This window comes from Nylanderia fulva, unplaced genomic scaffold, assembly GCF_048542155.1.
Source record: "Nylanderia fulva isolate GAGA-0341 unplaced genomic scaffold, ASM4854215v1 Scaffold22, whole genome shotgun sequence".
Classification (NCBI taxonomy): domain Eukaryota; kingdom Metazoa; phylum Arthropoda; class Insecta; order Hymenoptera; family Formicidae; genus Nylanderia; species Nylanderia fulva.
The window spans coordinates 1,523,847-1,550,892 of record NW_028190285.1 but is presented as its reverse complement, the minus strand read 5'-3'; the positions used below and the strand labels follow the sequence as shown (position 1 = coordinate 1,550,892).

Here is a 27,046-nt window from a genome sequence, read left to right as displayed (position 1 = left end):
ACAACCATCTAAATTATAGATGCATTGATTCGCGCCGAACGTTTCTACTTTCGCGATTCCATTTCGCAAGTCATTTTCGATCGACAAGAAGGATGTCATAAATTGCGATGCCGAAATCTTACAAATAGCATGACTTTTATGATCTATATTAACGACGTGGAGAAAATCCATCATTGGAATAAATCTACCTCTCGCGAAGCGCTTGGATCTTGTTGAGCTCCTCGTCTCGCTGATTGAACGTAATGGTCGCCTGTTCAATCAAATCGTTGATGATCTGTTTGCCGACGTTCAATTGGCCGATCAGCTTGTTCCACATCTGCGTGAATTGCGTGCGTTCTTTCAGAAAGGTTTCGATTTCGGCGCGCAGTCTCGCGTTCTCCGCGATCACCAGGTTGAACCTCTTCGTCGCCACTTCGACGCGGTTCTCCAGCATGAATATCGCCTTACTGTGTCGCGCCGCTATTTCTTTCGATTGAGTATCGCTGTGCACTTTCATCTTCAGACTTGTAACTTCTTTCGAAAGCTGCAACAAGATTTGTTGTAATGTCGCGGATGAAAGTGGCTTATTATGAAGTGCGTATAAAAATAATCGACGTAATGACTCCTTTTATTTATATTATTAATAACTCGAATCGCGATAATAATTAAACTTGTAATCTGATACTACTGAAGATTTTGTTCTATTTTTCTCAGATGTCTACGAATTGATGATTGCATTAAATCAAATTTTTAGTTTATATAGATCTAAATATCAGCAATATCAGTAACCTTGTCAATTTGCTCGTCGAGTTCGTTTATCTGTTGCTTCTCAGTCTCTATCAGTTCAATATATTTGGCTCGTTTAGCTAGCAAACACTTCAACTTCTCATCCATCTTCTCATCTTTACGAGTAAACGCTTTCGATCTTGCGGTTTTGATCGCCAGGACGAGTTCGGCCTTCTCATACTCCAGGCGCTCGATCATGTTCTGCTGATTGTGAAGTTGTAATCTCGCGTCTTCAGCGCATGCTGCCCGATCGTTCTCCATTATTCTATACTGCCTCTTTAACCTCGAGAGCTCGGCCTCCGCCATCGTCTCCAGCTCCAGTTCGTCCTGAGCCGCTGGTTGTTGTCTGTACGCCATTTTTTAGAGTCTTTTTCTCTTCGACGAGCTTATTCCACAACGAGAAATAATTCTAAAATTTGAATAATTATTACTAAATTTTTGAAGAAAATTTCCTCGCACCCCGAAGGTTATCCCGTGTACCTACTTTTCTTACAACAGATTCATAGGAGATAGTTTAAGAAGGATTTAGACATCGGTATCTTCCTCGCGATTGGCCTCGTCGATCATGAAGGTCCATGCAGAGCCGACTTGGCCTCCATTCACAATCTTCCCAATGACATTGGGCGCTGACATTTGAGAAAGACATCTGCCACCCCACGCATTCGAGGCAGCTGTACGGCATAATGTGGCTGCTTCTGTTGATACTTCCGATTGCCAAGCGATGGATTCAACGACGTAACGTTTGCGGAACGCTTTGGGTGCTTCCGGAAATTTATTTTTGCTTCCAGATATCGAATTCTGAATCTCCTATATCTGTTAATACATTTGCACACGATGTGTTACAGATATGCCACGAAAATTCATTTAAATTGTAGATTCTTTCGTAAGTTTGGAATCGAAAGCCTGCGAATGTACTTCCCGCATTAAATCAGTTATATTTATTAGACAAATTAACGTGAAATTATAAGCAACGAGATTTAATAAAAAAAATTTGATTTCATATTATTCCTGAAACTTGTGTGAAACCTGACAATCGTAACGAGATCAGAAAAATATACCGATGCTTACACAGATAATAAATTTCTCGGCTAATTCGCGTGTATCGATCGCTGAGGTAAACAGCCGCATAATGCGTTTCGTTTCAAGTGAAAATAAGATTAGAGCGCAGGAAGATTATATACAAACGCATCAGGCGTTTAAAATGAGAAATCCACAAAATAATTACGTCTTCCTAGGTTTAAAATTTTTCATTTTTCCCTCTGTTTTAGCCGCGAACGGAGCAATAACATTCTCTAGATATTTTTAAGCGATGAGTAATAAAAAATAATGAACGCATCGATCATTGATGATCTACGGATCCACTCATCTCGTTGAGAGTCTCACAAAGATGTTGGGTGTGTTAAGTAGATATTTGGTGGGATCCAGTCAGGTGGTGGTTTGGCCAGGTGGGTCAAGTGGTGGGGGTACACGCTCGAGGATGATGCAGACGGGGGAGACGTTAGTTCACCTCCGGAAGGGAAGGTCGCCGGGTCGATCGGTTTTGCCCGCCGCGCGGGTAACGAACGCGCGGAACCTCTCAGGTTCCAACCATCGTTAGTCGCGCAGTGTTTCTCGCAGCTCCAATATTGATATCGTAGATTCGTCCTGCAAAATTCCATCGATAGAATCGATCGCGTTTCCGCCATTCGGAGTGGACAACAGCGATATCGATAGTCAAGATTTTTAGCAGCAGTCAGATACTGCTTCGATCGATACTGAAACAGTGGTTGGAGAGAGCGTGCACTATGGACAAAGGTATATAATTGTGGGGTATCACGATTGTGAGATAAAATTATGAGCAAAAATTGCGATGTTGTTCAGTGGAATTCTAGTTAAATTAGAATTATGAATTAATGAAAGTTACGTAATACCATGAGAATATAATAATTATTCTTTCACCGTCCATTAGCTATTAGCTCTATTATAGAGTTGGACATTCGTGGCCGCCTCTATTTAATTTCGACGAGAAATACGACTGCGAAAAATTAATTTTTAAAAAATTTTCAAAATCTAATTTTATTTTATTTAAAAAATAAAAAATATGACGCTACATTATTGCAAATTCTCCTGTGTTTACGAACCAACACAAAGAGTCGAGCGAGCGAACGGGCGGGTGCGTCGAGCCGAACGAATTACTTTCAAAGGCAACCTGGTGGGAGAAGTCGCTGGTAGTTCTTGTGGAGAGCACACGCTGTACGATTCCGTAATATTTATTTTCCACTCACGGCTAGTGACTCACTACCTGGCCGACCGCGCCACGGCGAGCAGGTAGACGCGAGTTTATGTGCGAGAGATCCGTATGATTATTCCTCTCACATCCTCGCGATCGAAAGTGCCGCGCGTGTTTTAATCAGTTTGCACGACGTGGGATATGCAGGTGTGTGTATGTGTCATTAATAGTGCTTATTTTTGTCGAGGAAGAAATATCTATAAAAATATTTATCAAGATGTTATATGCATACTGTAAAATTTTTATCGCAAAAGCGAGAGAGAAATAGAGAGTAGAAGTCTGTATTAGAGTATTCAAAGTCTCTCGAATCATTTTTTTATATTTAGCAAAAGTTTGATAGAATTTAGGAATTTATAGGATTCATTCTAGAAAATTTCTTTAATTTTTGGCAAAAGATTCATAGTAAAAAGAATCATCAAATACACCTGTTGGTACGGTGGAAAATTTTTGAAGGGTGATCACAAAGTGACGTCAAACGAGAAACGTGTTTACGAGTTATCTCGATCGTCGATCGAATTAACGATTAGCATCGTTACATCGTTCTACCTAGGATTCATCCCCTTTATTGGATTTGTGTATGGCGGCAAGGGCGCGTAGAAAGAAAGAGAGACAGAGTCGAGCGCTAAGCTGACGTCAGAATCGATAAACGTAAATTGACACACGTGCTCGTCCGTGACCATTGGATCGTTTTGTTACTATTCAAAGATAATGCGATGCAATTGCCTCGAGGATTTCTATCGTATACAGCGGACTCCCACGCGCGAATTGATTCGCGCAAATTGATTTTTAGATGGCCTGGTGTGTGTCAACGAAATCTATCGCGCGTAATTAAATCCACCCACGTTCGCTCGATTGACGCGATCCTAATTTATTAATTTTTTTTTCTTTCGCGAGTTGAAACTACGCAGTGAGGTCTAGAGTAGGTTTCGCGTAGCTTATGGTGAAAACTTGTCCTGAAACAGAAACTTGGATACACTTGAATACGCTGCAAAATTGAGGTTTAACGTTAATAAACGCTATTATATATACTTTATTTTCACTTAAAAGACGATTTCTCTAAAATGTCGCTAAAATAAAACGCGCTAATCTTTTCTTAGTGACTTATTAATCGTACACACAGGATAAAAATGATACATTACATTACATACCCTTTAACCAGTATCAAATATTAATATTCAGATGACATCATAAGCGGAAGTCGATAGCGCGTTGAAATAATGTATACGAGTGATAAAGTGATGATGATTAAAAACGATTATTTTTCAATTTGTTTTTGCAGAAACGGCAGACGATCATTACGAATAAACGAGATGCGCAAAACAAACTTTAACTTGATCTCGATAGAGAAGATTCCTATTTCATTTACTCCGAAATGAACAGTGTCTAAGAATTAATTACCATTAACTTTTTTTTTACGATTCCTCTTACGATGAAGTTAAACTGAAGGCGGACTTTATTTATATGGATAAATGAAGAACTGTGAAGTATTTCAAGCGGTGCTCAAAAGCCATCGATTTTTGCCTGACGGATGACGAAAGGGATTGAGCCCACGTGAATTAACATCTCAAATGTTTCGCGAAAATAGGCAAACGGAGCATTGTGTTGCAATTCGGCAAACTTTCCATTCTAGTGACCCTGTTCCGAGCAATGGGGACAATTCGCGATATTCAAAGATCGTGCATCCGTAATAAGAGCAGTCCATTTCTTCGACTCGAAAAATATGTAACAGTGAACTGTCAAGTGTAAGTAACGTCAAAGAAGTGACAACCAGCTGATCGATAACGCGGCAAGCTTCCGCGATCGATATTCTCGAAGAGTCGTCCTCGTCGTCTTCGATAGCGGTGATGATGTCGCCAATGATGATGAAGCGATCGGCCTATTTGCATCTGTATGATTACAAGTGCATCGAACGCAATGTCAGGATCGCCGATCGTTTCCGGTAGCGGTCGAGCGCGATATTCGAGGAAAAAATTCAACGGGATAACCATTAACGATCTATTGTGATACGTGTAAGTTCAGAGGTGAGTGCATTAAGTATTTATGCGTTATTCATATGCGGTTCTTCGATCGCGTGCTTCACGCGGGATTCTTGCGAGACTTCAACGACTCGACAGCTTTTGGATTGCATGCGGTCCAGATAAACTGTATAAAATCTTTTCAAACGCCGATGTTTCTCACGGTCTTCTTCAATAATGAAATAAATTCTGAGAGAAATAAATATCCATTGAAAAACGCATCCAATATTTATTTTATCTAAGAGCGTTATAAATATATATTTAAATAGCTTTTCTTAGTTGAAATCATTAAAATATATAAAATAATCTTTTATTGAGAGGGATATATTTCACAAAAAATGTTGAATACATTTAATTAACAAACACAGTCGAGCATTAGAAAATAAAAATTGCACATATCGTATAAATATTTTTCATATTCTTTAAAAAGATTCTTTTGAAAATCAATAAAAATAAATACAACATTGATGACTCATTAAATTATAAAAAAAATATCAAGCTCTGCACTTATAGAAAAATATTTGCTTGAAGACACAATATATAAGATTTATTTATGATTCTATAAACGGACTTTTACAATAATTTGCAACTCAATAATCGCGTGGCGAATAAAGGTATTTTATTATTTGGAGTGTGGCAGCCGTGATAGATAATTGTATTTCTGTGTTTTCTTATCATTTGCGTGATAATCAGTTAATACGTGCTCGGCAGAAATTGTTTTTCTCCTTGCGATCTTACAATCAATGTAACCTAATGTAAATATTTCATTAAGCTTGGTTCTTTAAGCTTGAAATCTTGTTCGTCAAATTTGATCTCATATACCCGAACATCTCAACGTCGTCTCTTCGGCGTTTCGTGCGTCAAGAATGAAAATCCGGAATTAATTGATTTCAGCTAATCAATGGCGCTTGATAGCCCGGCGCTGCCCACGCACGATCGTTCGACGTTTACGAGGGAGAGTCGATTGTGACAACATCACTAGTGTTATATTCGTGACAAATGCATCTGACGTGTGCCGGAGTATTTGTCTGAGTGTTTCCCGCGCGCGCGTTTGATCGGGATAAAAGTGACGTTCGCCGTGAGTGAAACGCCGAATAATTTTCGCAATGTTGCCTAAAAAGGACAGTCAGACAGAGCCGTACGTTCTGGAGGACATGATATCGGATCTTCAGGCGAGGAGGCACTCGCTGGATCAAGAGGACGTTGTGCAGGATCCCACCGAGTTGCTGAAACAACGCGAGAGAGACCTTGTCTTGGCCGCTGAACTCGGCAAGGCTTTGCTCGAGAGGAATCAGGAACTAACGAAGCAAGCCGAGGCCTTAGCCGAGGAATATTCCACCAAATTGGAAGTGAGTACAAAATATATTCTTTCTTAATTGTACGAATATTCTCATTTAATATGATTCGGCAAAAAAATAATATAATTCAGAACTAATTACAAGCAATAAAATCATATCCTCATTCTATATATAATTGTCGAATATAATTAAACGATGAAAAACGATAAAATAATCAATCCAGGAAATACTAAAATAAAACCATTTATTTACAAGTATTTAAAATTTATAAGATACTAAAAACAGATAAAAAAAGAAAATTGAGGAGAATATTGCAGCGTTTTCACTTAAGTAATGAAATATATAAATTTATCATTGCAATATAATAATTACAAGTTAAGACTTACGTAATGTTTTGCTTGTTTATATAATTAGATTAAAAATAATTAAGCACACGGCCTCTATCTCTTCATCGTAGCGGTTTTAACGAGGTAGCGAATTTTGCTTTCCTCGTTCGCAATATATTTGCGATACCATCCTTTGTAGAAGAGAACATAGGTATAGGAAATAATTTTTAATGAGAAATATAGCCAAGTCTGCTTTCATATATATACATAATGCAATCCATATGTTGTGCGCGGTTGCATATACATATGCAACTATAGCTACTACGCGTTGCAACCGGTGCTCCACTTTCGCGAGCGTGAAGTCTGGTCTTCCCTTTGATTTTATATCGTTAAATTATCGCCCGTCTCATTACAAAATGACTAATCAAGGTGAAATGACTCACTCATCACATAAACATTGACCGGCTCTTCAAGAATCTGCTTATCTCGATTAAGAACGATTGCGAGTTTTTCGATAATATAATTGCACTTATCGTTGCAACGCGTCTTATCTGATAAATGAGATTAATAGTAATTCTATATAAGGATCTTTTTTCTTTTTTCTTAAAACATTTTTATCTAATATCTCTATTTAATTAAGCTAGAGATATCTCTCGTTATCCGATCTTGTATAGAACGTTCCACAAACAATTTAATATAAAAAATGCAGCATGTGTTACCTTGCGAAACTAAATGCATCGCTGTCAGTTAGTCGTGTTGCAAAAGTCGACCGTATCATTCAGTGTGTCTTTAATCGCATTGACAACTACGTATATTACAAATAATGATAGAGAACACTGAATGCAAATATTGAACACCTGGAACAAAAGTCTTCGGCGCTTTCCTTCTCATCGCTTAAGATAGAAAAGCCCTACGGCGGACAATCGCAAGACGAGGAGACATTCTAACTTTAACCGGCCGGAAATTTTCACCTTCGTGTCTAACGGACACAGTCGCTTTCCAACATTACGCCGTTCGTTCTACGGAAAATTTGCTGCCAGCGATGTATGTACAAGCATGCAGCGCGTTGATTACGTAAGTCGATAACGCGGAACTCAAACGGTCGAAAATGCACTTCCATCTGTCGTTCGAGAAACAGGAGATAGACCCAATTACAGACTCCATAAAGCCTACGATAGACCCCGAGCAGCTTTTCCTTAAGCTAATAACATAATAGTTAATAGTCTTATATCTTCGCAAAGTATATTTCTTTTGATTTTATTTTATATTAAAGAAACCATATTTTCTTTAACAAACTGATTTCTCTCGGATATTTTATGATCTCTCTTTCTCTGGTCTAAGTTTTAAATTAATTGCGCAACACAACTAAGATTAGAATATTTTCTAAAAATCATATTGTATAGACTTCTTCTACTTTCTTCGCGCAGTATCAGTCAAATCTGTTGTATCGCTGGAATAAAATAAATTTCTCTTGTCTCATAATTGGCTCTATTTTTTACAGTTTTTGTTTAATTATCTTAAACATTTCGTTTCCTCTTTTCCGTTATGTCTTTTCGAGACACTGCGGCATTCGTGAGCCATTCTGAAACGGCCAAGCGAAACGGTTAGGGTTACTCGCGTCCGCCTCCAACACCGGGTTGCTCATTTACCGTGCCAAGTATTGGTATTGCATTCCGCGTGTGTTTTCTTGCAACGATGCAATTTTCTCCTTCGCGAATCGAGAAAGGAAGAAAAAAAAAGAAAAAGAAAAAATAACGAAAGCTTTTTTTGCAATAGAAATGTACGCGAAATATCGCAGAAATTGGTGCACGCGAATCTGAATTTTAAACATGCTTTTCTTTTTTTTCCACTACGCTATAATGCGAAATTGCAATTCGTAGACACGGTTGAATTTGCCCGCTGGGCAAGTACCAAATTACACCTCGATTGTTTTTCCTTTTTTTTCGACGAGGGAGAGAACACGCGATGTGCTCTGCTGAATTCTTCAGAGTCTGGAACAAGAAATTTCAAATCTATGTATTTATTTCTCTCCGTTCAGCTGTTCTTCTTTCCCTATTATCATACTTTTCTCATAAATTTTCTGTTATCGTCAACGTTCGCTTGTCACTATTAACACATTGCTTATAATTGAACTTTCCCTTTTTTTTCTACATTTCGAATTGAATATTCTCGACACGGCGTAGCTTAATGCTAGAGCGTTTCATTTGTAATTCAACTCGTTGGCGTAATCGGTTTTCTAAGATAATAATAATAACTTTTTTTGCTCGGTTTCGGATTTCGTACTTGGGCAGACCTGAGTCCTACCCAGGGGCGACTAAGGAAAGCCACGAAAGCGTGGAAACAAGCCACTTAAGCAACAACCAACGGTCTCAGAGACAATGCCCGGCACTACGCTCTGCCTGCGTCTGCCTACCCACGTTCTCCTATCTTTCCGCGTTATGCCTGTCGCCTTATTTTTGACCTCTGTGTAGAAGGCTCGTGCCTACGTAGAAATAGGGTCTGAACAATTGCTCGTTGTACATATAGCAAGTGCCAAGGTGTGATAATAAGGGCTGCGATCATCTGATTAAACTGTAGCTTTGCAAATTGTTCTTGAAGAGAGACAAGGTAGAATAGTTGAACTGTGGTGAAATTGGCCCTAAGAAAAATGAGAGAGAGAGAGATTTCAACCTATTTCGAAGGTTGAATATATGTATAAATAAAAAATATGAAGATAATTAATATATTAATATTAATATATGCAAAGAATAAATGAGAACAAATTCATGAATAATAATTTATGCAAGAATTAATATACAAGATTTAATTAATATATACATAAATGAGAATATATAAGATTAATATACATATAATGTGACTATATCGAGAAGAGAAGAGAGAATGGGTCAGAGAAAAGGTCTGCAACATTATCTCCATGATGCAGTTGTGCATCCGAGAAGATAGCAACTTTCTTCCAAATGACAGTGTATGTGACTTCCATTTTACTTCCGGATATAATTATTTTTCCCGCAGACAAATCTCTTCATACGCGCGTAAACGTACAAAGAAAAAGAAATTTTAGAAATTTTATCATTTCTCACCTTTCAAATCTCTAACATTTACTCCGACATTTGTCTCTCGTTTTAATGCAGTAATGATGACATTTCGTGTTATCTATCGACTGTCGCGAATATTCGTGCAATAATTCTGCCATTTTTTTTTGACAATATTTCTTTTTTTTTCCTGACAACGCGACTATTTAAAAGCCGCTCATTAACAGTGAGTAACGGCTGATTGCGTCACCGCGGGAATTTATTATGCACATGCATCTGCCTGACGTCACGTTGTTATCTATGACGCCTGTATATATACAATAAAAGTGTTTACACAGCTCGGGATCATCGTATGCTGAATGCGCGTGCTCGCGTTGCATGTGTATAAAATATTAAGCGTGAAGTCGATAGAGTAGTTTCAGATCGAGAGCTAGAGGCGGGACCAGATGTTTCCGGTTTTGCGTTTAATTAAAGAGCTCGCATATGGAATTATAATCGCGATCCCTTATACAATCGGTGGGTTCGATCGAAAACGTCGCGAATCGTCAACGAGCCGATCGTTTCCTCGTCCGACTGACTCTTACAATTAGTTAGTCATTCTTGGCTCGTCACCCATTATCAGGTGTGTCAAACGGTAAATCACGAGCGCGTATAATTAATATGTTCCTCGTATGGAGTAACAACATCGATATATAACACCACAAACGTCAGTAGTGCGCGAATTTCTTCCTGTAATTATTAATAAGTACAGGTTGCTCCAGATTTTTAATGTGTTCTCAGCTTTATTGTGAATGTACAGTTGAGTTATAATCAGCGACTTATTTAGTACAGAGACACGCTAACAATATTATAAGTTGCAATTACTCTTATAAAATTAATTATATATTTATTAAACAAACCATTAGTTCGAAATTTTCACCGAGCGAAAATTAATATTAAACTCGTTTGAAATCGTATACTCATTCTAATGGAAATTTTGAGAGTCGCTCTCTGACTCACTAATTTACGATCGCGTTAATTAACACCGGCTGACAGCTCGGTAGATCGTTCGTGGTCATCATCGAGTCTATCGTCGAGAAAATCTTCGAGATTCGTTTACTCGTGGATCGGCAATTGCGAAGCGGACAAAAGTGCGCGCTTTCGTCAAAGTTCCACTTTCATTCCTACCACGTGTGCTTTTGCGCGAGACAGGGAGAAATGGGTCGCGATCGCGAGTCGTAACAAAACCGCGAGCCAAGCCGAGTCGCTGGATGATGCTCGCCGTATTGTATAATTGGCCGGTCTGTTCGGTTCAGCACAGAGCTCTCGGTAACGATCCATGTTGATAGATAAAAAGCGGTTCTTGTATGTGCATACATGCAAGTATGCGGAGGATGCGCCTCTTCGAGAAAGCCAGGATTCCACGCTTCGCGTCTTTGCATCATCGAACCTGGGAATCTCTCGGTTCGCGATCAAAATTCAGATCACCCATTAACCTCGAGATGTTCCTGCGTAAGTGTGCTAATTAAGCGTGAGATGCGTGAAACTATCACGGCCGATATAAGTGTCTCGTTAAATGTGAAGGAGACAAGATTAGGTGCAATATTGTAATATTAAGTAATTAAAACGTTGATTTAACACGATTTTTGCCCTAATTAAATCTTCTTTGTTTTTATCTTCAAGATACTCATATGGCAATAATAAATTATAATGCGCGCTCCGTTTATACATATAATTCTAGACTATAACAAAAATATATGGCGAGAATAGAAAAATATAAAATTGCACAGAAGGATTATAATATAGATCGGATAATCCATTGTTCTTAACTGACCGGTGGCAGAATTTGTTATGCAACGAAAGAACACACAATGGTTCCGGCCAATGGTTTCAAACGGAGAGAGAAACGGAATGTGATGTAAATGAAGTCACGTTCGACCCTCATCATCATTCTTAGGCGCGACCTGAGGTTTTTCTCAAATATGCTATATAATAAGTCAAACGTCGCGACGCATCAGAGCGAAGAGAATCATTAGGATCATTAGGATCGCGATTAGCCGATTATGGGCCTTGCCTTTCCTTTGAAATATTTAACTCGGTGAGGGAGAAACGTGGCTTTTTCTTTATAACTTTTTCTTGCTAGGAAAAGTCGCCTTTTTTTATAATCCACGCGTTCATACGCACACAAATGGACAGATATTAATGCTCTTGAGTTGTTATCCAGGTGCGAGCATTTCCGTTGGAGCCTTTCGTGCCTCGCACGAGTGCCTACGAAAAGGAAATCCATTTGGTCACGAAGTTTGAGGATTTCTCTTTGTATCAGGAAATGATATTCTTCTTTCTCTCTTTATTTCCTTTCTTGCAACGCACGAGAAGCGCGCAGCGATAGTAACAACGTATCATGATTTCAAACGTATGAAAGTTTCTCTAGTTTGATCGCTATATTATTCAAGAATTCAAATTAGAATAAAATTATAATTTGTTTTATTTTTTTTCGGAACTTTTCCCTAATTACAAGGAAAACCCGAGGCAAGCTAAAGATGAAATTATTATAATTTTATTAAAAAAAAATACATATGAGATAAAACGGAAAATATCCATCAAGTTTAATTTCTTTAACTTGTTATTTTAATTTGAAATTATTGAGGAGAAAAATAAAAATTTAATTTTTATCTCCCTCTTTAGAAAAGTGTAACTCCTCACGGAAGAATGTTATTAATTTTCCCTCTTAATTTTCGACGAATAATCACCTTAAAATTTTCCGCATTTATTTAGACACACTCTGCATATATAATAGCAATTTTTTAAAAATAAAATATGAAATTTGATTGAAATTTCAAAATATATTTTTCTTCGAAAACCCAGCAGAAATAATTATGGTCTAACAGTGTTCTCCATTGAGAAAATTTGGAGAAATTTAATAATATATACATCGTGTTTCTTCGCCTCCGAGCCTTTACCTTTCATATTGTCATCGAAATTTCATATGTTTTGTTCCCGAGGCACCCTGACCCAGTTCAGTTCTTCAGACCGAGTTTCAGGCCGTGACGCGGGCATCGCGATTCGTATCGGTACGCAATAATAGTCCGCAGCCACGCAGGGCTAATTGCAGAAGTGAACAAGAAGAAGAGGCCGGCGCGTCGGAAGACGACGAAGCGGGATCGGCACGAAGCGGGCCGGAAGGCCTCGAAAAAAGTAGACCGTTAGCGGCCGGAACCCTCAAGGGGAACATTTCCACCCTCTTTGCTCTCCCCTGCGTTCTCGTTTGCTCTTGGTCCCGCGACGGCACAATAGTCGACGTGTATATACAAAGTCGTCAGTTGCGTCGCGATTGTTTGATCGTATGACGAGACCCGATTTTTTTCCACGTTCCTTGTGACGACACAATAGAGAAAATTTGTTATACTTATCTCTCGCTTTACTTTTTCTCTTTCTTTTTCTAAAGTAGGTTTAGAAAGGCGGAATAAATTACGCCGCCTGCGACGTTATTATTAATAGAAATGATCAACCTGGAAAAGAGACCTCTTCGATTTCCGTCTGTGTAATTTTTCTTCTTCGATTCGAAATAAATAATATGGTATTTTGATAAAATTAATAATTGAAAGAAAATTTAATTGGAAAATAAAATTGCCGATTTGCAATGCGTGTAAAGATTGCTGAAAGATTTTTGTAAATAAAAAAACTTTGCAAGAGATGCCTTTTACCGAGTTTCACCAACGTTGTTGCATCTGATCGACGACAGTGTACTTGGATTTCGTGATCGTCTCAAATGACGATGATTACTCGTGCGTTCAAACATCCTTCGGTCATCTGGCGAAAGAAATTATTTTAAACATCAGTAATTACCGTGATTGTCACTTTGATTCGTAGAAAGTTGAAATCCCAAGATATCCTTTCTCGTTTAAATGTATCACGATTTCCCGCTGTTCCATAGATTTTAAATATAAATTCCTGATTAACTTGAAAAGTTAGCCTAGCCTTGATTTTCATGCAAGTAATTATCATGTCAAGAAGTAGATATATAATGCAATCGCTTAATTAATCCAAAGTTAACACGTGGATACCGTTAAATGGATTAGAATAGAAGTAGATTATTTCATTCTCTCTTTCACATTCGTTTTTCCACATATCGATCAAAAACACCATAACTCTGTAAATACTGTTAAATGCAATTCAAATTTCAGAGATTGTTATCATTTTTATATATTACCGCGAAACACGATGTTGTAACAGATTGAAATGCAACACATGGGATGGGAAGAGTCAACGTGATGCGATCAATCTCAACCGTGTATCTTATCGTCGAGAAATAGAGAGAGAGAGAGAGAGAGAGAGAGAGAGAAAGAGAGCAGAGAGAAAGAGAGCAGAGAGAAGTTAATTAGAGATCCACGACTGTTATAGTCGGAAACGTGCGAGTGATCCTCTTATTGTTCTCGCGAATCTAATTGTAAGATACCGCACGCGGAATCGCGGAATGTCTCCGCACTGCACTAGAGTAACGGAATTCCTGCATGTGTGTACATGCACTCCCACAATAATTATTTTTACCAAGTTGTATCACCGTCATCTTTCAATTACAGATAGAGAAACTACTGAGAAATGTACCAGTTGTTTAATGACGAAACATGACCGCAAAGTTACTCAATACTATATGTTTGAAAAAGAAAAAGAGAAAGAGAGAGTTGAAGAGGCAACTTTATTAAATATATCTTCTATAAATAGAAAAGAGGAAGATATATATATATATATATATATTTCCAGAACTATATTTTAATTTACAGTTTATTCTTATTAAAATAAATAAAAATATTTAATAAGAATATATATATTATTTAAGGCTAAATTATGTAATACTTAACGCAGTTTAAATATTATATATTTATTAATTTATCAAAAAATACATATAGAATTTTTTTAAAAAGTAACATAATTTTAGTTTACATGCCAGCCACACCGAGTATTGCGTTATTTATTTAATGTTCGATTTTTTAATGTATGATATATTGCATATCTTTCGTTCTTCATGCGATGCGGCTTACCGCATAAGATAGTAACAATATATTTTTGCATGTAATATAATGGAGATAAAACTAGGTCAGTTTTTTCATACTTTTTTCACGTTTACATGGTTCGACTGGCCTGATTCTTCCGCAGCTTCTTGTTTTTTAATATTATTCGCGAATAGATGCAATGAGAACTTGCGCGCACGGAAAGTAAGTCGGGCGATGAGAAAAAAATGCACTCACCAACAATGCACGATTCATAAATTATACGTTCGAGCACCGTAATATACTATTATCGCGTATGAATATACATATTTCATTAACATAGATCGTAGTTTAATAAATATTATGCCAAGAGAGGATTTTTTTCATTCCTCGTTTTCACTCACGATATCGAGAAACGTGAGCGTTGCGGCAATCAAAATATGTATGTTATATCGAGTGTCGTGTCATACCTTGATGATACTCGATATCGAACAACGTCGAGTATTCGTTGATAGATGAAAATTAGCTCGTCAAACAAAATATCATAGAAGTTTATATAGCTGCCATTGAACTCGACGGTGTATAACAGCTATTAACCCATTTATCTAAATTGAGTTGCGTTCCCAGCCAGAAATTTTATATTTTACTATTGTTTTTCGGAATTGTTATCTGTTCCGCTGTCCTGAATTCGATGAAATGATCGAAATAACAAAAACGGGTCTAAACCAGTCTAAAACCCCGGAAAAAGTGCATTTACTCCGAAAATGCTCCAGAATTTTCAGCATAATATTCTTTGTTTACAAAAAGTAAAACTAATTTTTTTTTTCACTCAACATATTTGAATTATTCTATTCGATATCGTGTTTGCATTTTTATCTATTATCTTCGCAATATTCCAAAATTTCCCGTTATCGAACATATGCTAGCGCGATTTGCTTGGATAAGATAAAATTTTATCATTAAACATACAAAGTTCTCGACGGAAAAGAACGGCGCAGCCTTGAAAGCACTTACAAAAGTGCAAACGACGTGAATTTTATTGGTCAACACGGCGATTTAATTGTCGGTGAGTCACGTGTGTTTTGTAAACTTTTAGTAAATAATCACGTTTATCGTTATTTATCACGTTATAGGAGAAGTAATTAAATTAAGTAATAATGTACATCTTTGATTTGTAAACTATCTGATCGTAACTATCGAATACTTTTTATCGGTTATTTAATAATGCTCTGTTACACATATTTACTTTTTTGTACATACAATTTTACGTATATAATAATGATATATATAGTTACATATAGCAATGTATTAATTGCTCCGATGCGCTATTTTAGCTCGTCTTGCCATATGACTTCAAAATTATTTATCGTATCAGTATTAATTGGCTGTATCAACTTTTAATGTATCTTACGGTTATTTTTTTTATACGAATGGTAAAGTTTTACTTAATACGGTAATTATCTTTATTTATCTATAATTTTTAATTTAATATGTATAACTCAACAGAAATTTCATTATAATATTATATTAAATAACAGTTTTTTGAATTGATAAAATGTACTTTAGAGATAATACTGATTTCTATTATAATTCAAATAGTGAATATTTATAAAGAAACGGTAGATCGTGCAAGTTTTACAGTCGATTAACGCTAACTGTAAATTAAATGCCTTCTCTTTGTTTTATATCGGCTACGCTATGATCTAGAAATGGACAGGGAATCATTAAACGAAATCTGTTAACTGGATTTTCAATCTAAATCTTTATAATGAATGCATCGCCAATTATGTAATTATTGAAAATTGCCGTGTCACGAGATACAGCTGAATAATTGCCACTATAAACTATAAGTACGCATTGCTATCTGTTTTTATCACATTAAGCTCATAAGATATTTCAACGCTATATCTGACGCTCTTAACTATCGTAATTATCGCGTATCATCCAATTGCGTGCTTTTTAATCTGCTTTAATTAGGTGCCGGTGCATACAAGCTGCAATAACGATTGCGACTTGCATTTCACCACCTGGTCATTGCGACTAGTTTTTTAACTGCCTCGACTGAATAGGGCGTATTACCTTGATTATTAACGAGAATGTCGTAACAACCGCTACCTAATTTTCGCCAGTTCGTTAGTAAAATTACGCAAGCGAGTCCGGTACGAATGGGATTTATTACGGCTCGAACAAACATTAAATAATAATATGCTTTCTGGTCCAATTCTTTTCAGTCGAACATGTTGTGCGCACTGAAATTACACTCTTATATTTATATTGTATAAATTCTGTACCGTTTAGTTCTTATACAATTTATGTGTAAATTAATCCGTATATTGAATTCTTATGAAATGCTATAAAAATAATTGCGTAACATTATTTTGAAAAATTATATATCAACATTACGTATCTTTTAAAGAAAACAATCTGTTATCTAATAATAAGAAAATAATAAATAATTTATTATTTTCATATATAATAAATTTAAAAATAGTGGATACGATAAAATCAAGAATTAAAAATGATTATATAGTTGGAATTGAATTATACATTAAATTTTTTGCCGTTGAAAAAGTAATATTGAAGCTTTAAGGTCGCATAAACATTTTAAAATATACCATTAAAAATGGAAAATTAATTTTTTCTTTCTGAGATACTGATATTAAAATTAAATGTCTAAAATATGTTAAGCAAACACATATTAAAAAAAGCTTAAAATATTTTAATAATGATACTCCTCTTGAATTCAAACGACCTAATTTTGTGCGATTTAATTGAAATGAATGTTTAATTATTGGACATAATATTCTAGCGTTCACGTGCAACTCTCCCTCTTTTTTTCCTTTCAATCTCTCTCTCTCTTTCTCTCTTCCTCTGTATTCATCACATTCCCCGTGAATAATTAAAGGCTTTTCTTCTTCGGCATGAAGTCATGAATAATAAATTCAAGAGCACTTCTCATAATGGTAACTTGTTTTTGTACAAAGAATCGCCGACGCTGACTTTTCTCCCACACGTGTGATAATGAGATCGATTAACGAGACCGATCCAATTAAATCGCTTCTTCGAATCGCTCTTTGTCACGGCCGACAAACGCGAAGGGGATAAATTACGCAACGTTTAATTACATGCAATTGTCGCGGTTTGCTTCGCTCTCATTCGCGTATATGAAGTCATCCGCGACTTTATACGCTGTTGCCGATCGACAATCGCAATCGACTAAAGATCGGACTGAAAGAAATTATGGGATGCATTTTTAAAAAGATTATTTCTTTACGGTGAAACAACTTATTTCATCGTTCCGTTACCATCGGTTTTTGTTCAATTTCTGTGGGCTACCATCCGGATGGACCCGATTGCGCTACCTTAGGCTCGCCGTCACAGGCCATTGCCTCGCGATTACAGATCTCCTTACAATCGCCTGCTATGCTGGCCCGTTCGATTGCGCGGCATTATCTCGTTTTCTTCGAGGGAAAGTGAACAAGATGCGACGCAATAATGCTTGCTTTCTGGCCGGTTACAATGCTACGATAAACACTAATTAATTTGCGATTAACTACGAAACTTCTTTCTTCCCACGATCGTGTTGATCATCATTTTAAGATAATACAAAATTATTATAAGAAGTTTTAATTACATTTGAGAATATGCTGATTAGCAAATTGAACAATTACTATAAACTACATGGAGAAAATTTTCTCTTAAAATTTATTTACCCTGAAAATTATGGTGGTTGTGGGACAATTTTATGGTATTGGAATAATTTTATAAGAGTTTCTCTGATTAATATTTATCACAATAAAACATATTAATATGTTACATAGTAAAATTCGTCGAACATATTTTATATCTTATTGTAGTAAATATTAATACTTTTTATTATGATAAATATTAATTAGGGAAACTCATAAAATTCGTCCAATACCATATTGTTCCGAAACGAAAATTCTCTTTGTGTATGAACTGTGAGAAATAGATGAACATAAAAAATAAATAGAATAATCGCGATTTTCAAGTTGAGAAAAAATATACCATTAGCGCAGCTAGGATATTTAAGATTACTTAGTTCCATTTATGCTGGTCATTTCTCGGACATCTCGTTTGCAAGTCATATGTTTCACTTTCTTTCGAACGGGATAGCTGTCTGACAGTGCATAAAACGACTAGGAATGCCCATTGAATTTGACGATAAGTATTTGTGACGAAGGTCTCACTCTTCCTATCGTACAATTAGATTAGATGCGGTTCGAAGATCGCACTGCACTTTTTGCAATAAAAGCGAAATGATCGTTTCATCGTGATCGCGACTTTATGACAGTAAAAGAAAGTGTTAAACTTGACACTGCAAAATTCAACGATGAATATTTTCAACTCTTGGATTTCTAATTCTAATTTTATTCCTCTAATTTGAAACGATCAAATTTTTTTACATATCTTAATATATGCTATTGTGTACTATTATAAAAAAAGAATTGATAAAAGGTCATAAATATATATTGGAATAATTTTAATGTTATCGGAAAGAGCTAGTACCTTGATTATATAATACTCATGCACGAAAGGCACGAAAGCTTTATTGTAACAGGACCGACAAAATCGAAGACAACAATATGTATTCGTGCCAGTCGCGAATTTCGCTGTTCTTCTCAGTGATTTATATGAACGGCGGCTGTCTCTGAATTTTTATTTCGCGAAATGTCGTCATTCCTATCATTGATGCTGACGCCGTGTTGGACGTGTCGTAAGAGTAGGACGAGCAGAGGAGGATCGGGAATTAGTCAGGAGTCGTGAGTCACGATTTTAGAGAGGATCGTTCGATAGCCAAGGAATTACCGATTAAGTAAAATACGCAACCGTATGCAATTATCCTCGTTCGCGTGGCGCATGCTGCATTTTGCAAATTGCAGATGCAGTCGATCCGTCGATCGGAGTGTCGCGTCCGTCAACGACGGTCACGGATTTGTGACTCATTGCACCGGCAATAAATATTATTAGATAGTGTACGTTCGATAACGAATAGCGCTTACACGTTTAAGGCTTAAGCGGACAAGGACATGGCTCTTAAGTCCGCTTGTAAATTTTTTTTATCTTCCATTAACATTTATGAGGACCTTCGTGCTAATTTTGGCGATCTATATCGGTGTACTGTTCTAAGATAATTGTATATAAGATATCAGAATTTTTTCTACATGGTTTAAATGAACGCTAAAGCTTCTTCCAAAAATCTTCCGCTTAATAATTCGCGCTGGTATTCGTAACTCTTAGCTGTCAAGCTTTGAAGCCTCGTTGCATAAATCATGAGCGAAGGAAGTAAGTAACGCTCGGAGACTGTAAAAATTGTCCGTGTCTCGAGTGTGATCCATCGTGTACGAGGACTTCAACCTGCGTGTTTTTTTTTTTTTGCGCAAGCACCGGTATTTCTGGCTGGCGGCGTATTTATGCTACAAGGCGACGTATCGGCGCGCAACCACACGGCAACTAGAGCGGCGTTGTTACCTGGAGAACGGGAGATTCGTGACTCATGCACAGCCAGAGTCACGGGGTGCAGCTTCCTTGTGTGCGCGCGCTATTGCGGTAGTCGTTGCCTAGGCCAATTAGACCCATCTGACCCAATTAGACCTTGTAATAGTTTAATTGCATCACCGTGAAAAAACATTAAATCTATCCCTGGTCTACATAATTTTGTTTTATAAAAAGAAAAATATATTGAATGAACTTTAATTTATTTTTTATATTATATCAAGAAAAAAGGAGCCTCTTTTTTAACAAAAATGTTAGCCCTTCTAGTTGTCAAAATATATTTGTACGTAATCTTTTAGGAAAACTCCATGTACAGTGTTATTAAGATAATTGTAAAGAAAATAAATCAAATATGATATGTGTAATGATTGAAGCAGCCATTGACAACTGGAAGTTTTAAATCATTTGCAAATAGGTGTTTTATCAATAAACCTTTTGTCGTGGCGAAAATTTATCAAGGACTTTTGTTCTGTTCATTGTTCATTTGAATTAAAATTAATGTATCCTTTGTTCGTTGGCTCCTCACGGACTTTAGGGATCGGTGAACTGCAGACCTGCGGGTATGTTGACAATCGGTCGATGAGTAACTACGGGAAACCAAGGCCGTGCTTTTTAGCTCGATAAACCAACAACAAGCCTCTCGTATTACCCGAAAGCATGTAACATCTATCAATAAAGTCAATTAATATATATATTATATTGATAAGACCAATTCGATAAAGCCAAGCCTTAATAAGTATATAATACAGGGTGTCCCTGTGAATCACTGATATACAGTTAGATTCCCGAGGTCATTTAGAGACGATTCTTTTATCGAAAATGTAGAGGGAGATCAATTTTTGCAATCATATATCTTTTTGTAATTAGGCCTTAAATTAAAATTCTATTAAAGTAAATTCTACCTGAAATTAACTGGAGAGTGTAATTTTGTTAATATTTTATTTCCACGAGATTTATAATTAGTTTGCGAAAACCCTTCATTTTCATTCGCTTATATCTTGATAATTATTGGTGCCTCGACATTTTTGCTGAGGAAAAACCGTCTCCAAATGACGTAAGGAATCTACTGTAAATCAGTGATTCGCTGGGTACGGGACACTCATTAAGCGCGTAAGACGAACAAGATTGCGCGGACATAGTTTAGCAGTAGGTATCGTAACTAATTAACGGAATTGCCTCATTTAGTGAATGAGTTAATTAACACTAACGTGCTTCATTTAGAATCCACCCGCCGTTTTGCGATTATTGCGTCTTATTACCAGCGGCAGGATTTGTTATCAGGCATCGAGTTGAGAAACTCCATGTGGGAACAAAGCAGCTTACGTGTGTGGTCGTCGCTTAAACCGTGTGTACCCGCGATGAAACCAGTTCTCGTATCCTTTTGTTACGCACAAAAGCATCGTGTTTGCACCTTTGTCGGCGAGAGATCTTGCCAGGCGATCTTACATGCGAATATAAAAATTTTAGCCTTCTTTCGCGCTTTTCTTCTCCTTTTTTTGCTTTAATTTCGACAATTAAAAGAGAATTTTCTCTTTTCTCATATCTTGGAAAATACTTGATTTTTTAAAGAAAAGGAAAGTGAGACAGTTGGCTAAACGATTAAATTGCATCTAATTGTATGTTAATAAATTTGCGAGCTCCTTTCACTAGGTCATTCTCAACTGTATCTGCACCATCTTGATTTCGTATACATAAATATGAATGTCGTGGAACGTAATTTATGTATACTGACTCATAATACTGGGTTTCTTTTTTTCTCTAAGTTTATACCGAATGACTGTGCGCAATGTAAGACACCGGTTTCGTGAAAGGGATAATCAGCAAATCTTTGTGCCGTAATATCCTTTCAAATGTTAAATACTTCTTTTAAAACAGAAACTGTTCACATTTTACGCTCGTTGATATTCAACTTTTTCGAGAGTCGACACCTTAATTGAAATTGAAATTCAATTTAAAAATTAAAATTAAATTCACATTTCCATAATTAAAATATTATTTTCACATTACAGAGTTTGGAGCAGGAGAGGCATCTATTGCGAAGGAAACTCGAAGAAGCTAGAGATGAGAGCGAAGCGAGAGCCTTGGAGCTTCAGGGCGACGTGGAGACCCTCAGGAGTCAATTGGAGGAGCAAAATGAGAGAGCGAGAAGAGCGGAACGCGATCAAGCTACTCTCGTCGCGGAGTTGACAGCGCAAAACACGAGGCTGGCCGATCAGCTGAGAGAGGCCGCGAAACAGGAAGAGCAGTTGCTCATCGAGATGAAGGTCCTCAGGGAAAAATGCGCTCTCAGGAACACGACCCTGCAAGATCACGTCAGCAGCTTAGAGATCCTCAGGGACGAGGTGAATATAAATTTTTGATCTTAATCCAAGCGCATAATTACACATAATTAATATTATCCTATTTTGCATATAAAGGCTCGATTTTTTACAGTCTTTTTTTTCGCGATTCGTTAATGTTAAAAGTTCTTAGAGTTTCCTTTTTGTCTAATTGATCTGTGAGGAACGAAAGCTGTCATTATTAATCATTATCTATCAGAAGCCAAACGCGGTTCCCAAGCAGGGTTGGTTGAATAATTCATAGTATTCTTTTTATGAAAAGGAAGCCAGTAATTGTTGTTCACGTTCGCACGTGAATTTACGCATACAATCTGTGAGAAAATATTATCGAATAAAAATAAGAGTAACCTTCGATCGATCGATTCGATTCGCCTCGCCCTTCTCATTTTACGGTGGCAACTGGATATCGAGTTTCAGAAATCGTTGTTGAAACGCGCATAAAGTCAACATCCACTTTACATCTACTTTACATAAACATATAAAAATAAACTACCATAATATTTACTATATTTCTTATTTCATATGATATCATATTTTTAATGTTTTTAAGCAATTCCACGAGAAGGAAAAGAATTCGAAGCCAAGATTGAATAAAGACTCGAAACAATATTTAAATTGAGATATAACAAAATTACTATTGGTGTTACGTCACACGTATATCTTACATATATTTCAGGTACAACTGGTATCGGCACAAAGGACAGAGCTAGAAAGGCGGTCCTTGGAACTGCGAGAGGAGAGAGCCAGAGCGATCGCAGCTCTCGAGGAAGCCGAAGAGAGAGCCGCGGCCTTGGAGCGACTCAGCCACGAGGCGGAACACCGCGCAAGAATGGCCGAGCAGGAAAGGTGAGAATCCGCATTCAATATATATCATTATAGTTCAATCAACAATTGAATGTCAGATTTTATCAATTTTCACGATATATAATTCTAAAAAAATAGACCACGTGAGAACCGTATTTTTAATCGAGCAAATGCCGATTTTATCCGACTATTTGTGGATACCTGTTTGATATTTATTTGGTTGCATATTTCAAGAATTATTAATAATGATTAAAACACTGTTAACGATCATATATAATTTAAAAAAATATTTTGGACAATTCCTCGAAGATTCTCTTACTTAATGTCTTATGTAATTTTACAATGCATGTTGTTTCTTCAGGGATGAATTATCATCAGCATTAGCAGCCATCGAGGCAGAAAGGAGGGGTCGCTCCGGTTCGATACAGAAGCCACCTAGGTCCTTGCAGGCGGAGATGGAGTGCGAGGAGAGTGGTAGCTCGCTGGAGGAACAGGAGGACGGAAGTTTGAAGACGGAAGTGGCGAGAGCGACGAAGCGGTTGAGGGAGTTGTGTGCTCATCTGAGACGTGGTGAAGACGACTCGGGTCTGCAGAGCGACTGCGACGAGTCCATGCTGGTAATCAATCTCAATAATTCCGAACCGGAAGTAAGCACCAACGAGCGAGAAGCTCATCCTTCGCCGGTGAGTGATTTTGTCCTGCGTAACAATCTTTTGTTACAAAGATATAACGTTAGTTTCAGATTTATTTAAGCAAGCATATATATATATATATATATTTACATTTTCAACAATTTCCTTCTTCTAGACAAATTGTCCGGGCGCGTTGCTGGAGCTGGTCGAGGAAGTCTATAATCTCGCGCTATCGGGCAGAGGGGCACCTGGTGAACTTGGACTAGCCGTGGAACTGCACAAAGTACGAGAGGAACTGGAGCATTCACGGGAACAGTGCAGGATACAAGAGGATGAGTTGAAGCGACGCGGCGACACGATTCTGGAACTGACGAGCAAACTAAGCGTCTGTGAAGCGGAACTACGTGGCGTCAAGGAAGAACGCGATCGCGCCAGAGGCGACATCGAGCACTCTGAATTGACAAAGGACGAGATCGTGGCGAAGGCTTACAAGGTGCGAGATCAGGCGGTAGCCAGGCAAAACAGGGTAGAGGTGGAACTGGCCAGGACACGAATAGACATCCTGCAGGCGGATAGTCAGCTGAAGGAGGCGATCAAGCAGAAAGTCGAACTGAGTCAGCAATTGGAACAGTGGCAGATGGATATGCAGGCGCTTCTGGACGAGCATGTGCGTAGCAAACTGACCCCGGTCTCGCAAATTGTTGCCACGAGAAACGGCGAGAACTCGGACGTGTCGGCGCCGGCCAGAAAGAAGAGGAGCACCAGCTCGACGAAGAAGATGTTCGGCCTGTTTTGACGAAAGTGACGTAGCGCGATGACTTCGTTGCATTAAACTGAAGTGATCGCGACTGATGTAGGCTGTACTTTTGGTTCCTGCGCAACTATCTCGCTATAAAAAATGAAGACAAAATGGAAAGAAAGGAAGAGAAGATAGTGCGAATTTATATAGGTATACCTATTTACTCTTTTAAGGACGACTGAATATTGCCGCTTGACTCAATCGTGACGAAAAGAGACAATGTTTCAGATTATCTTCTGCCATTCTTCTAAAGTCATTTTAAATGACTTTAGTCTCTCGCATTTACACGCGTCACGATAAATAGGGCAGACATGGAATCTGAATTAATCTTTAACTAGCGATTCTATAATAAGGAAGACTAAAATTAGTGGATCTCGAATTAGATACACTAGACTCAAGTGCAAACCGCGGGATTCGTCCTGACATGAAACGTTGACATATATGGTTGCATGACGTATGTGACAAATGTTAACTTTACTCACGATAAGGTACTTACAGGGAGTTTATTACGTCGATGCTCACGTGTCGAAACCGATTACAAATTGGATTTTAAGTGACGCGCATTTATCGTTGCTCGCAGAAAAAATAACACATGCATAACGTCTGACTTTCCCTGATCAATTCCTCAACTAGGGAAAGTCACGAATCGCGATTCTTCTCGAATCATTTTGGCGCAAAATTGTCGCGAATGCATTTTTCATCTTCGTCTTGAAATTAGTCGCGGTTTCTATGTGTAATTTTTTATCAAATGACTCGATCGATGTAATTCGCCAAAGACTGTCATTTTTATGCATTGAAAAATACTAATGACATAAAATTGCATTGTGCTGCTAATGTCGAATCAGCAAGATGAAATAATCCTATTTTATCAAAAATAGGAGGTTCTCTCTTATCAATGTTTTATCTTCAAGGAATTGAAATTTTATAAAATTTACTTAAAAACATTTTTTCCTTATAATTTTTTTATAAAAAGTACAAAAAATTTATTTTTACTGTTTTTAATTCTGCAATTTGGTTTTTCCAATTTTTTATTTTGTTTTTATCATATTTAATTGTTATTATAATATATATATTTTTTAATATATATATTTATATTATCGTATTTTTCTATCGTATTTAATTTTTATTTTTAAAAATTAGAAGGACCATTGTCTACAATTAAGCTAACTCAAGACAAAATTGATTGGTCACGATTCTTATTACAGACAGAAAAAGTCAATCGTCGAAAAATGACGAAAGAATGTAAAGGATTAATGTCCCGGCTAATCTTGAGCAGTCTTAGCGAAGGTGATTAGGGTCAAAACGCAGTCACTTGTTCTCTCATGCAAGAATGCGTAACAATTAATTCTCATTATCGTGGAACAAACTGTTCCTCACAGCAAAAACGATTTTAATATAAGTGGAAGATCTTTTATTTCGAAACACAATATGAACCAACTGATCTGTTGACGGAGCATGAACAAAGTTCTTCACTCGATTTCTTCGTGCTTCGTGTTTTTTCCACGACATAAGGAGATATCGAATTATTATTACGAAATATTGTGATAACTGTGTGACTTATGTTAGAATCGAGAGAATCTTTTTCAAAAATATTTGTGCATTTATATTTAATTTAAATTATGCGAACGCCGTATCATGCTTTTGTAACATTAATGTTTGTGCTAAGAAGAAATTAAAATTATTTAAAATTTCGTCAATAAATTAAATTGCGAATAATAATTCATAAGAATTATAAGACTTCGAGATGACAAATTTATGCATTTATTACGCATGTGAAGGTGATTCTGCACGCGCTTGGATGACTGATCGAACTATTACGACGACAACGAATAATTATTATCCGTCCAGAGTTCCGTCCTACGGGACCAATTAATTATTCGCAAGACATCGAAAAAAAGGAATATAATTGTTTAGAGATAAAAAGTCGATCGAACCAGCCGTGATCTATGATATTTTAATAAAACGATAGTGCAATATCACTAAAAGATTTTTACGATATTAACAATGACTATAACAACCCTATGAGGATTTTACACTGTATACTTTAAGCTCCCGCAAATAATCAAATTTAAGGAGCAACGATGCGACACGCGTTTAAAGAGCACGTATAATTCTTTTTCATGTATATGTAGATATTATACGCGTGTGTTCGTCGCATGTGTAGAATCGTTTGTACATTTTTTTCCCCGAGTGTGAGCGTCGAAACTGTATAATAATTGTACAATTCTCGATCTGATCAATTGTGACGACGATATTTATTGAATAAAATCTGTTTTGCGAATA

The 27,046-nt window shown here is 37.0% G+C and overlaps 2 protein-coding genes across 12 annotated transcripts in view; one reads left to right on the top strand and one right to left on the bottom strand.

Moving 5' to 3' along the window:
- The window catches only part of LOC114932724 (coiled-coil domain-containing protein 63), a 3,473-nt gene extending 2,024 nt beyond the window's left edge, over positions 1–1,449 (bottom strand). For both annotated transcript variants that reach the window (XM_085482760.1, XM_029305068.2), the window contains exons 1-3: positions 1,250–1,449; positions 769–1,174; positions 189–523 (exon numbers count right to left, since the gene is read on the bottom strand). In XM_085482760.1, coding sequence (XP_085338886.1) covers positions 189–523; positions 769–1,122 — 689 coding nt within the window. In that variant the 5' untranslated portion in view covers positions 1,123–1,174; positions 1,250–1,449. The remainder of the gene's footprint in view (positions 1–188; positions 524–768; positions 1,175–1,249) is intronic.
- Positions 1–27,046, top strand: part of LOC114932723 (bicaudal D-related protein homolog) — a 27,092-nt gene extending 46 nt beyond the window's left edge. The window contains exons 1-7 of one of the 10 annotated variants that reach the window (XM_029305065.2): positions 2,283–2,559; positions 4,470–5,055; positions 5,944–6,398; positions 22,199–22,531; positions 23,205–23,374; positions 23,694–24,015; positions 24,140–27,046. In XM_029305065.2, the coding sequence (XP_029160898.1) occupies positions 6,156–6,398; positions 22,199–22,531; positions 23,205–23,374; positions 23,694–24,015; positions 24,140–24,760 (1,689 nt within the window). In that variant the 5' untranslated portion in view covers positions 2,283–2,559; positions 4,470–5,055; positions 5,944–6,155 and the 3' untranslated portion in view covers positions 24,761–27,046. Of the gene's footprint in view, positions 1–2,282; positions 2,560–2,639; positions 3,188–4,213; positions 5,056–5,943; positions 6,399–7,440; positions 7,748–10,604; positions 11,197–22,198; positions 22,532–23,204; positions 23,375–23,693; positions 24,016–24,139 lie in introns of those variants that run through there. The other 9 variants (XM_029305060.2, XM_029305059.2, XM_029305063.2 and 6 more) reach the window with 9 other exon arrangements.